Source organism: Dunckerocampus dactyliophorus, chromosome 19 (genome assembly GCF_027744805.1).
Source record: "Dunckerocampus dactyliophorus isolate RoL2022-P2 chromosome 19, RoL_Ddac_1.1, whole genome shotgun sequence".
NCBI lineage: Eukaryota > Metazoa > Chordata > Actinopteri > Syngnathiformes > Syngnathidae > Dunckerocampus > Dunckerocampus dactyliophorus.
In genome coordinates, this window is record NC_072837.1 from 14,904,941 (window position 1) to 14,917,475 (window position 12,535).

The 12,535-nt window shown below is 43.1% G+C and overlaps 1 protein-coding gene across 2 annotated transcripts in view; it reads right to left on the reverse strand.

Moving 5' to 3' along the window:
- Nucleotides 1-12,535, reverse strand: part of galnt14 (UDP-N-acetyl-alpha-D-galactosamine:polypeptide N-acetylgalactosaminyltransferase 14 (GalNAc-T14)) — an 86,052-nt gene that overhangs the window by 21,453 nt on the left and 52,064 nt on the right. For both annotated transcript variants that reach the window (XM_054761816.1, XM_054761817.1), the window contains exon 3: nt 4,908-5,006. In XM_054761816.1, the coding sequence (XP_054617791.1) occupies nt 4,908-5,006 (99 nt within the window). The remainder of the gene's footprint in view (nt 1-4,907; nt 5,007-12,535) is intronic.

The window sequence follows — 12,535 nt, forward strand, 5'->3', positions numbered from 1 at the left end:
GTGGATAAATTATAAGCCCTCTTGTCTTGCTTCCATAAATTATTTAACGTTTTTTTCGCCACTGAAAAAATACAGAAATTTGATCGGAAGATATGTTTGGCTGGATGGTATTTCTCTGTTTAGAAAAAGCTTAATCCATCATTGCACTCTGTTTATGGTTGTTTACATTCAAGTGTACCTGCATTTGATGTGTTTCATTCTATTTATTTATGTATTTATATGTAACCGCATATGATGTTTACACCTGCGCTATGTGCGTTGTGTAACTTCTTACGTAGATCAGGCCTGGTGGATGACATAGACGAAACATTCACATGCTAACGAACTCTTTTAATAAGAGTCACTAATTAAACCAACCCCCTCATATAATATAAATATGAAGTATGGTTATTGACCATTTATGCTCATACATTTAAAAAAATAATACCTACCACAGCACGTGATGTTGCAGAAGCGCTGTTGTAGAAATTTGCTAAAGGGGGAAGTGACCTAGGTCTCGTGCATGCGTAGCACCGATTGCATTTCCGGTACGTATTGCGTAATGACAGCACCTGACTGCCATGGAGGCGGGGCAGGGCAAGATGAAGGCGGGATATAGGACAGGGATGCTGCTAATTGGCACGGAGGTGCGGCACATCGGCCGAGAGGTGGGGCGCAGTAGCTTGGAGGTGAGGCAAAGTGTCTTGAAGGACAGGAAAAGTGTCACGGATGTGGGGTCATGAAGGTGGGATAGAGTAGCAGATTGTGGGCATGGCAGGATGTCATGGAGGGGAGGCACAGTAGCATAGACGTGAGGCAAAACAGCCGAGGGGGAGCACAGTGACTTGGAGACACGGCAAAAAGTCATGAAGGCAGTGAAATGTGTCATAGAGTTGAGGTATAGCAGTGTAGAAGCAGGATAGAGCAGATTCTGGGGCGGCCATATGACAGAGATGCTGCTGACTGGCATGGAAGCGGGGCAGAACAGCCTAGCGGAGGGACATACTGGCTTGGAAGCGGGACAAAAAGTTAAAAAGTGTTATGGAGGTGAAACAGAGCAGAATGTGGGTGTGGCAGAGTGGCATGGAGGCAGGGAAGAACAGCTTAGAGGCGGGACATATCGGAGAGATGCTGCTAATTGGCATCGAGGCGGGGCAGAACAGCTTAGAGGTGGAGCACAACGGCTTAGAGGCGGGACAAAATGTCATGAAGGTGGGGAAAAGTGTCATGGAGGTGGGATAGAGCAGATTGTGGGCGTGGCAGAATGGCATGCAGGTGGCATAATGACAGGGACGCTGCTGACTGGCTTGCAGGCGGGGCATCATGGAGGTGCAGGAAGTAAAGTGAAGTAGTTGAGGACAGAAAGAAGAACGGACGGACATCTGAACATGATGACAATCTGCTATATAACAACATACATAATGACCCCAATAAGCGTTCCCGCTCTGACAGGCAGCAGGAATCCTCCTCTAGATCTGCATGCAGGCTTCCTGTCTCATCAGCACTGATCTACGGCGTGCGGTGCTATATATGTCTCCATTCCTCAGGCGCAGTGGAGCACTAAAAGTCCACTTAGTCAACATTAAATAGTCTCGTCAGCGCTTTAAATCCTCGTTTGGCCGCCACGGCCGCTTGCTGCTGACACGGAGTGACGCTGCACTTTGTCTCTGCCGTGGTTACACGCTGTAGACGGTGGCTCCGCCCACCGTGGCCCTCCGTGGCCCTCCGTGGCTAAAGATGCTCAGTGGACATGTTTATTCTATCATTTAGCGAGTGGGAGCAAAGCACACAGTCAATCACAAAGTGCTGAGCTGGTGCTGATCTAGATGCTGCGTTTCTACACTCTGATTGACATTGTGCGTAAAGTCAGCCTGCAAAGAGGAGCTGGTCAAAAGAAATGACATCTTTTTCGGAGTCTGATAATCCCATAATACTCTCATCACAGTCTTACCCCATGATGCCTCCTCTGATGCTCCCACGCCAATAAACTGTCAGATCGCAGCTTGATTAAATATCGACAAGACCCCCTCCCCCTCATTGACAAAACCCACCCCCTCCACCGCCCCCACAGACGGCTTTATTAAAGCGGAATGCACGTCACATCCCCCAGTGGGTGAAGCTTAATCAAATATCATCTTCTTCTTTCATCTCATACAAGAACATTGAAAAATGAGACGCACTAAAACGCATTAAAGCAACATTCAAACATAGCTTGATAGATTTTTTTAATTTTTTTTAACTTTACATATCATTGCTGATTTGGATTTGTCCAGAGACTAAAATAAGTTGACCAGTATATGTTCATGTGCATTACCCCACATTCACTGATGTGCGGTGGCCCGCCACGATTACATTTGGACCACCACAGACAGATTTGGCGCTCCCTTTTTCCCCCGTATTTAAAAAACAAAAAGTTTTGGAGTCATTCACACGGTCTGTATTATGTATGAACGCTTATAATAATTATACCATACATATGATCACATTCCTCACATGGATGGATAAAGTATTTTGTGTATTTGTATTGTGATATCACGTCACCGTACACTATGAAGTATCATATGTTCATTTGCTGCAAGTTTGAGCTGCGAAAATAAGAAACACACAGTACAGTACGAAGATACAATATACATTTTTTTCAAATGATGAGTCTAAGAATAAAGTCTTTAAGGAAGACAGGAAGCTAGCTCATGTTGTGTTTATGTTGGCGCTCCAAACTCCCAAACTAAAAATAAAAGGCGGCAAAGGAGTTTCCAAGTCGACACCAAACAACACACACACACACACACACACACACACACACACACGCACACACACACACACAATGAAGCAGAGCAAAGGGAGCAGCAGGGCCCAGGGAGACAGATTGTCTTTTAATTGGTGGAAAACTGCAGAGCTTTAAGAAGACCTGCAGGGGAGGACGCAACACACACTCACACGCTACACACACACACACACACACACACACACACACACACACACACACACACACACACACTGTCCTCTGTGAAAGTAAGGAGAAGTAGTCAGTCCTTGCACACAGACTGTTATAATGAGCTGAACTCTGGCCAACTCTGTGTGTGTGTGTGTGTGTGTGTGTGTGTGTGTGTGTGTGTGTGTGTGTGTGTGTGTGTGTGTGTGTGCGTGCGTGTGGACCTGCTGATAGCATCACATTGTGAGAAAGAAAGATGGTTCAGAGATTGAGGGTCGTGTGTGTGCGTGCGTGCGTGTGTGTGTGTGAAGGTTTTCGGTGTCCTCTCGCAGAGTCTAATTGGCTGTTCAATGCTATTTTATTTTGCTATTATTACTACAGTATAATAATATTACATCATTCATAGTAGTAATATATGCAGTATATCAGGGATTCTCAAATGGTGGGTCGGGACCCAAAAGTGGGTTATGGATCCATTCTGGGTGAGTCGCAGACTGTGAGTCCAAAAAATACATGCAAATATGTACAAGTAATAATATGTCTGACTTTTTAAAGCAATATTTCAGTCATCTTCTTCTTGAAACATCTGATTTTGAGGTCTTCAGGTCAGGTCACACCCCGAGCATTTCTGCTGTTGGGGCACTGAGACGTCCTTCTCCAGGTTTCCTTATCCTGCGCCATTCTTATGCAGATTTCCAGCGGCTTCGCCACCCGTATCCTCACATCATCCGCCCAATTCCTCCTTGGTCTTCCTTGAGCTCGCCGCCCATCCACCCGGCCATGCATTACCGTGTTCGCTAGTGCGCCTGGCCGTCCAGTGACATGTCCCAACCACTGCGGCTTCCTTCTCTTCATTGTCAAATTGTCAATCCCCGATCTTCCTCCTGATCTCTTCCAGCACCGATGCATTGGTGCGGCGGTCGTGCCAATGAATTCCGAGCAATCGGCGGAAACATCTCATCTCCAAAGTGGCTATTTTCTTCTCCAGATTCGTGCTGAGCGTCCATGATTCACATCGGTGTAGGGCTGTCGAGGTCACCAGTGCCTTCTCACCTCTCTGCTTCTCCAGACGTGGTTCCACTTGGCCAACTGAGCAGTTGCGGCGGCCATTCGAGCTTTTATTTCTGTTGCTGAAGTGGCCTCATCATTCATCAGGTATTTCAACTGGTGGACTTCCTCCAGCGCGTGCCCGTCCACCCGTATCTCCTGTGCTTCGTCATCTTGTTTATTCTGTCTTGAAGTCGTCATTATCTTGCTTTTCTCCCGACTAATTTCCATGCCACGTCGGCGCGCGGCAGTGTCTAGTCAGCTCTGCTAGCTCTTCTCTACTTCCAGCAACGAGGTCTTATTAAGCGCAATTTTGATATTTAATGTTAATTTGTGCATTATTTGTATGCATGCAGCTCCTCGTTTCCTCGATAAAAGCGCTTTGAAAAATGAATAACTAAATTCATGTATTATGTGTATGTTTCAAAAGATGACACAGGTGATTAAAAAAACAAATATGAACAATTACATAATTGGTTTGACTTGACAAAAAATAAAAACTGAACTAAAAATAAAATAAAAATGGGTTGCAAATTAATGACCCTAGAAAAATGTAGGTCCCAGGTCGAGACCATTCGAGAACCCCTTCACTATATAATATATATTAATATACTTAAAAAAAATATTATAAAATATAAATACCTTTACAATATACACTAAAATATCATTTATATAGTTTCATATATAAAATAAATAATAATTAAAAAATATTCTATTATTTGCTATTATTTATCTGCGTCGCTTCTTTTTACACTTTTTTATAGCTACAGTTAAGAATGTTATAATGTGACTTTCATGTTGTCTGCACAGTTAATAAAGCTTTTACTATGGCCACAGTTTGACCCCGGAACAGACTATTTCCATTTAGGTGATTTCCTAAGGGGGAGGGGGGTCAACAGGAGTCGCATGACACCAGCGTGTACACACGTTGTCTACGTTGCAGCGTTACCTCCTGACAGTGCGCAGCAGGGTGGAGCGGGCCTCGTTATGGAAGGTGATGATGATGGAAGTGGGGGGAAGGTCGGCATCGTAGTGGAGGGCGGTGCACCTGCGGACGTCAACGACACCTTCATTTAGTCCAACTGTGAAGTCTCGTATGAAAAACAGTGCATTATTTCATCTTAAACTCCCTTTTACACTTTCTCTCTCTCTCTCGCTCTCTCTCTCTCTCACACACACACACACACACACACACACGCACGCACTCTCTTAAAGTGACGGCGTGTTCACACTGCAGAACATGAATTATAAATGAGCAGCCAGCTCATTAAAATACACTATACAACAATGTGAATGTGGCTCCTTCGCTGGGTCAGCAGACTTTTCTCCTTAAAAAACACACACACACACACACACACGCACGCACGCACGCACGCACACACACACGCACGCACGCACGCACGCACACACACACACACACACAGCACAATGACAAGACTGGCCTTTACATATGCGATTGATGGATTGGTGACATTTTCAAACAGTTTTGGCCTTTCTAGTGTGCGTGTGCATGCTAAGGTGTCCTGCAGCCAAACAGGAAGTGAGAAGCTGGTAAGAAGAACCAGCAGCCTGCAGCATCAGGAGCTGATGAACCAACCATTAGCTCTTGCTTTGAGGGCCTGAAAACCAGAGTAACTCTCAAGGAGATGACATAACACACTCTGAATACATCTAAATCAACATCAAGACAAACTTGAAACGAGCCACGTTGCTATTTTCCGGTCTCGCACCAATAAAATGTCATCCCCGTACGCTCAGCGGATGAGCAACAACACCACTCTTCCTCTCCTGGCTCATCCTCATGGTCTGGCATGAGAAATAAATGTTAGATATTCCTCATATCCTCTCCCATCGTGCACCTCTCCCGATGCTCCGTCCCGCTATCTCGCCGCCGCCATCTCTGCTTCTCCTGCACTTGATTTATTCAGCAGCTCCAGCCGAGAGGAGCGATAAGAAGATAAAGGCGGACCTGCAACACTGTGAGACGTGTGCATGTGTGTGTGGAGAGAGCGTGCACGCACACACACACACACACGCACACACACAATGGCAGGCACAGATGTACAGATAACATTTGTGCTGACAGATGACTGATGTTGACGCTGATACGAACACGCTTCCATACTCCCTCAGTGTACGCGCGTGTGCGTGCACACTGAATGTAGAGACAGGAAATGACTAGTGAGGGGAGGAGAGTCCTTCGGGGGGGGAGGAAGGCAGCGTCTCGTGAAGAAGGAGAAACGAGGACGACAAGGAGGAAGATGAGGAGGAAGAGTGGCTGAACAAAAGGGGGGCTGGGGGTGGGGGAGGAGGAAGAATGAGATGGAAGACAATGGAGAAAAAGAGGATGAAGGGGAAAGGAGGGAGAGGAAGGAGACAGAGAGACTAGTTAGGAGATGAGGAAGAGGACATGAGGGAAAGAGGAGGAAGGCAAAAAAAGGAGGAGTAGCCTTTTCCTGTGTGAGCTTTCTTCGGGCTTCTGATTGGATAAAATGCTCTCATACGAGACGAAAGCAGTGTGCCGCCATTGTTCTGTACAGACGGGCGGGGCTACGACCTGGAACTATTAATACTACACTTCAACCAATAAGAAACTTTGCTTTACTACAAAAAAAATCTCCCTTCACACTCGTCAAACTCTTACTGTCACACTTGCCTGCACCCTTGCGCTTTACTAACAGCGGCTCCCTTCTAAACTATTTTATGTGAGAATTAGGCAAGATTATAGTCGGAGTATATGAAGGAAAAAAAAGCAACTTTACAAGAAAAGGTTGCAATGTTAAAAGAACGGATATGTGGATGACACACGGGACAAAACTAGAAGGCAAGAAGTGCAAGCCTTCACTGAGCACATGACCTCAGTGGACAAAAACATCAAGCTCACTTGTGAGAATCTTTTGGACCGTGACGTCCACGTTGGCGCTACACACTGACCAATACCTACTTTTTCACTCACACCACCCACTGGAACGCAAACTGGGCGTTATCAGAAGCCTACAACACAGAGCTGATAATGTTCCCACCCGCCCACAGGCCAAAGAGAAGGCATCAGCACCTGAGGCTTGCCCTCAAAACCCGTGGTTATCCCAGCTGGCCATTTGTACAAAGTGCATCTCGCTCCAGAAGGAACCAAAGCAAGGCGGACGAGGAAGAAAAGAGCAGCAGTCTCAAGCCTATCTGAGAAACTCAGAAGGATTTTTAACAAACGCAACACACCAGCACACTTCAAACCTTCGAACACTTTGAGACAGCGGTGGGAACGCCCCAAAGATGGTGTATGCTGTCCAGCGCAGTGAGGAATGCACCGATTTCGATATCGGGGAAACCAAGCAGCCACTGAGCAGGCGCATGGCACAACACAGACAGACAAACTCCTCAGATCAAGACTCTGCGGTCTACCTGCACCTCTTTAGAGGACAAAAATGCACCCATTCTGGACAGAGAAGAAAGATAGTGTGAAAGAGGAGAGAGGGAAGCCATCTCTGAACGGTTGGTGAGGGCGGAGGGGTGCTCAAGATGCAACTCGAGAAAACCTTCCATCGCCAATCACATTATTGGTCCCGTGATGGTGGTTATTGACTTACTTTGTCAAGTCCGGTTTTCGGCTTTGTGCTAAGTGCAGGAAAGGGGGCGTTTGACGTCACATTATTCTACTTCCGCCGAAAAGTGAAGCAATCCCAGACGGTGTATTTTACAACAAATGAGTACGTAATTATTATGTAGCGTTATGAGGAGTTCCCAAAAGACTATGGCCCGCTAAAAGGAACACTGTCGCCGCCAATAGAGCGAGGGAGGACCGCTGACAGAATAATAAGAGCATGTAATGGGCAAGTTAACACCGATTTATTACACTAAGTATACCCTACTCCTCTTTTCTTTTATCAATGCTCAACATTGCACACCTTGGACATTTTAACACATAAAAAATCAATTTAAAAAAATTCATAAATTTGAGCAAAAACGTATTGTTGTACCTGATCGTGACCACTAGATGGCAGTGTTGACATGAGTACTCACGCAAGGCGTGCAGGGACGGTTACTAAGTCTGCTAATGTTGGCCAATTTATTAATATTTCATATTAATAATTCCCTCGTCTGAAAATCCATCTCGCTTATATCATCAGGGAACGCTCTTTTTTAATTTTTTGTCCTCCATGTCCCCTCGGGAACCACGTAGGTTCTCAATAAATGTTGACGCCATCTCCGAATTAGTTAACCAGTGAAATAGTTGCACTTTCATAGCTGATTTTAAGCTAAAAGCCTGGACATAACCTGGTCTCGACCAGGTTTTGAGTTTAGACTGTTACCATGGTGATAGAGCTGCTTTAAAAGAGAGCTACCGTCGCTGAACACCCAAGTCCGGCTTTCAACTCAAGACAGCCTGGTAACCGACTAAACTCACTTTGCTGTTTACCCCTCAGTCATTTAGCCTCGGACAAATAAACAAGGCATAGCCGCCTGGTGTCAGATGCGTCCATGACCATCGTTACATCTGAATGCGATGCTAACGAACCTGATACTACCCAAAAGACCGTTGGCCCCACTCCATTGTATCCTAACGATCGTCATTTGACACCAATGAAGATCCTCCTTTAGAGTATAAATAGATTGGCTCTTGCATCAACTTCTTAGTCCACAGCTGTCCTATCTAGTACTTTTATAACAAAAACTAATAATTTTTATGAGAAAATACAGAAATGTTATAAGAAAAAAGTCTGAATATCACCAAGAAATGTGCATAGCTTATGGAGTTTGTGTGTTCTAACTGTGCATGTGTGGGTTTTCTCCAGGTACTCCCGCTTCCTCCCACATCCCACAAATATCCATGCTAGGTTAATTGGAGAATCTATTGTCCATATGTATCAATCTGAGTGAGAATGGTTTCTCTGTATGTGCCCTGTAATTGGCTGGCGACCAGTCCAGCGCTCCAAAAGCCAGCTGGGATAGGCTCCAGCATACCAGCAACCCTCGTGAGGACAAGTGGCATTGAAAATGAATGTGTGAATATTGCAACGTAGAGCAAATTCAGACAATTTCAGAATATAAGAAAAAAGTTTCCAAGATGACAAAAAACAGGAAAAATGAGTCCTAAAAAGCTGTACTTACAAGAAATACTGTAAGTGGCAATTTTAGAAGAGGAAAGAAGCAATTTGATGAGGAAAAAAGTTGTACATTTATGACAAACAGTAATCATTTTTATGAGAAAATACAGAAATGTTACAAAGAAAAAGTTGTACTATGAAAAAAATCTAAATTTTATAATAACTTATTGCACATTTAATAATATAAATTAAAAATAACAAAATTACAAGATGTAAGTCAGAATATGAGAATGAAAAAGCAACAATTTTACAGGAAAATAATACAATGGTACAAGAAGAATAAGTTTCAAAAATAACAAAAATAAGGGAAAAAATATGTAAAAATCCTTAATTTGAAAAATTTACATTTCAGAAATGTCCATTTTACAAGGGGAAAGCGTGTGACAAAAATATTAAGAATATAAAAAAACGTGTTTTAAAATGACAATAATAAGAAAAAAAAGAAAACATGAAAATTTACAAGAAATTAACTGCAATTTGCTAAGAATTTTTTAAATTTATTTTTACAACAAAAAGTAATTCTGAAAAGAAAATACTGCAATGCTACAAGAACAAACTCAGAATATGAGCAAAAAGTAAAACATTTACAAGAAAATGACCTGAAAAAAGACATAATATGAAAGAAGCGGCATATTTACAAGAAATAAATTGTACTTCTTTCACTAAAAGTAATCATTTTTGTGAGAAAATACAGAAATCTTACAAGAAAAAGTGGCAATATTATGAAAAAAAAATCAAAATTTTACAATAAATAATACTAATTTACAAGATTTAAGTTGTCACGTTAAGGTTGTAATTTTACAAAAGAAAAAAGTCACAATTTGACAAGAAAGAAAATACAATTTTAAACGAATAACTCCTAATATAACAAAAATGAAGTGGTGATATTATGAGAAAAGATAACGTCTATTCCATGAGTAGTGAGCCAAAGCAGGGGATGAGGAAGTATTCCATAAATGGTGCAGAATAAAAAAAATGAGGGACATAAATAAGAAATGAAAGATGATTCATTCACACACTGAAAGGAGTGTGAATCATGTGACCACGCCGCTGTCATGAAGGCTCTCGGGGCGGCGTCGTGGCCCTTCAGACGCCAACCAGCTGTCAATCATCCTGCCGCGGGCAGGCGCCATTTTGCATCCGAGTCGCCACAATAACCGCAATGTCACATGCCGCCTCTCAGCTGCTGTTAGCGATCAGACGGCTAAACGGACACAACTGACGTGAAAAGTGGCGTTTAAGTGCCCAGTGTGCAATGGAGACGGAGCAGCCCGCTTAGCATGCACGTGGACTCTCGCGGCGAGCATCGAGCCTGCAGCTAATTTATGTGTTGAACTTCCTGGAGTGGAAGTGCTGCGACTAAAAATAACGATTGCAAAATAAACAAACAACAACTAACACATTCAGGAAAGTTTCCCAATCCAGAAAAAAATGAGACGATCCCTGCGGCGCCTTGTGCTTTTCTTTCTGTTTGAAGAACATGAGGAACACGAGGCTGCAGCTCCCGCCAGGGATGCCTCGCTACGTGCACGTGCGTTTGTTAGTGTGTGTTCCACTCCCACGAAAAGAACTTTGTAAGCGCTGGAGAGGCACTTTATGTTTGCTTGTCAATCTCCACATTGTTTGACACGAGACACGGGAGTGATCATTATCAATACTTCATTTTTCTTCTCCTCTTTCATTGCGTCACGTCAGAGTGAAAGCAATCAAGGAGAATCAACGCCGAACGCTCTCTTTGTTGAAGACGTTTTTAGTTATTAGAAAAATGGTAATTTTGTTCACTGAAGGCTAAATTGTCTTTGACGTTTATATAAAAAACGCAATGTTGGCTTTGGGAAAGACTAAATAGTCGCCATTGTTGTTCGAAGAGAGTTTGTTAGGCTCGTCAAACACTTTATTTTATCAGAAATATTTTCAAAAACATTCATTTTGTTAACTAAAGGACACATTGTCTCAGAAAATGTGTTATGTTTGCTAAAATGATTCCTGCATGCGCTTGATGTGGTCTGTCATGTGATCTCTTTAGTCTCGCTCATGTGCTAACATGTGATGCTCTGTAGCAATTAGGGCTGTCAAAACAGCACGTAGATGACGGTAACTCATTTATTTCATTAATTAGGTGAACATTTTTAGCATAATAAAGCCATGGCTCTCTGTTATGACGACGGAAGGCGGCACGGTGTGGCTCCCCACAGAGACACACAGAGTCTGACGCTCTTTTAGGACTTTATTCTTACCTGAACACATCGACAGCAGTGCAATTCCAACACCATATATGTGTCTCCGAAACCAAACAAACACGTCTCTAGTGGATTGGTCATTGCAGCGACACTTCCTCATTGTCACTAGACGGAACACGAGATGCATTCACAGACACTCCGAACATCACAACAACGTCTTGTGTGTGTGTGTGTGTGTGTGTGTAATATGTGTGGTCCAAATAAACAGAAATGCAAAGAAAAGCAATAAGTGGATATTCTTATCACTCACTTTGCAACTCTTAATGCTGAAGCACACTTTGCTGAATTTAAGTATTCTTATCCCAGAAAATTCACTCAAAACATGTGAATTCGACTTAAATGACGTGGTGTCTTTGAACGCAACCCCTCCTTGCTCATAATAACACAGTTAAAGTCTGTCAAATATTGTACTATTAAAGAAACCAGTGCTAGGTAAGTTGATTTGCAGACATAACTTGATTTGAATTGTCATTTAACTTGGCACTATTAATACATACAAATATATACCATCCTGCCCTGTCATTTATCTTTTCATAAAACACAGCAAAAATGGGCATATTTCAGACATCGTGTGTCATGGTGATTAATCATGCTTGATTAATTTGAAAACTGTGATTAATTTTTAATCATTGGACAGCCTTAATAGCAATATGTTCTAACAGAACCTTTGTATAGAAGTCCTGCACCTGCTTATCACCTAATTCAAATAGCTTTGGGTGTCGAGGCATGTGAGTCTGCCCTTCACCGTCTCTGTCCCTCGCAGGAGGTGGAGTTGACCCCTCCCCTCGCATACGTGGTTTCCCGTGTTAACTGACATTTCAGCCGAGACGAATCAGGTGAAGGAAGTGTGTGTGTGAAGTATGTGGCGTGATGAAGGTGGACTGACAAAAAGGAAAAAAAAACAAGAAGAAAAATACGACTGCGTAGATGAAGAAGAAGGGAAGGAAGACAAAAAGAAGAAGGCGATGAGGAGACAACAAAGAAGGTGAAGAAAAAGGAGGAGACAAAGAAGAGGAAGGAGAACAAGATGGAGAAGGAGAAGATGGAGAGGAAGACACAGACGAAGAGGAAGAGAAAGAGAAAGAGAAAGAGGAGGAAGGAGAAGAAGAACGGGAAAAAGGAGATGGAAACCTAAAAGAAGACAAAGAAGACGAAGGGGAAGAAGACGGAGAAGACGACGGAGAAAAAGGAAGAAGAAGAAGAAAAAAGAAGGTAAAGAAAGGAGAAGAAGAAGA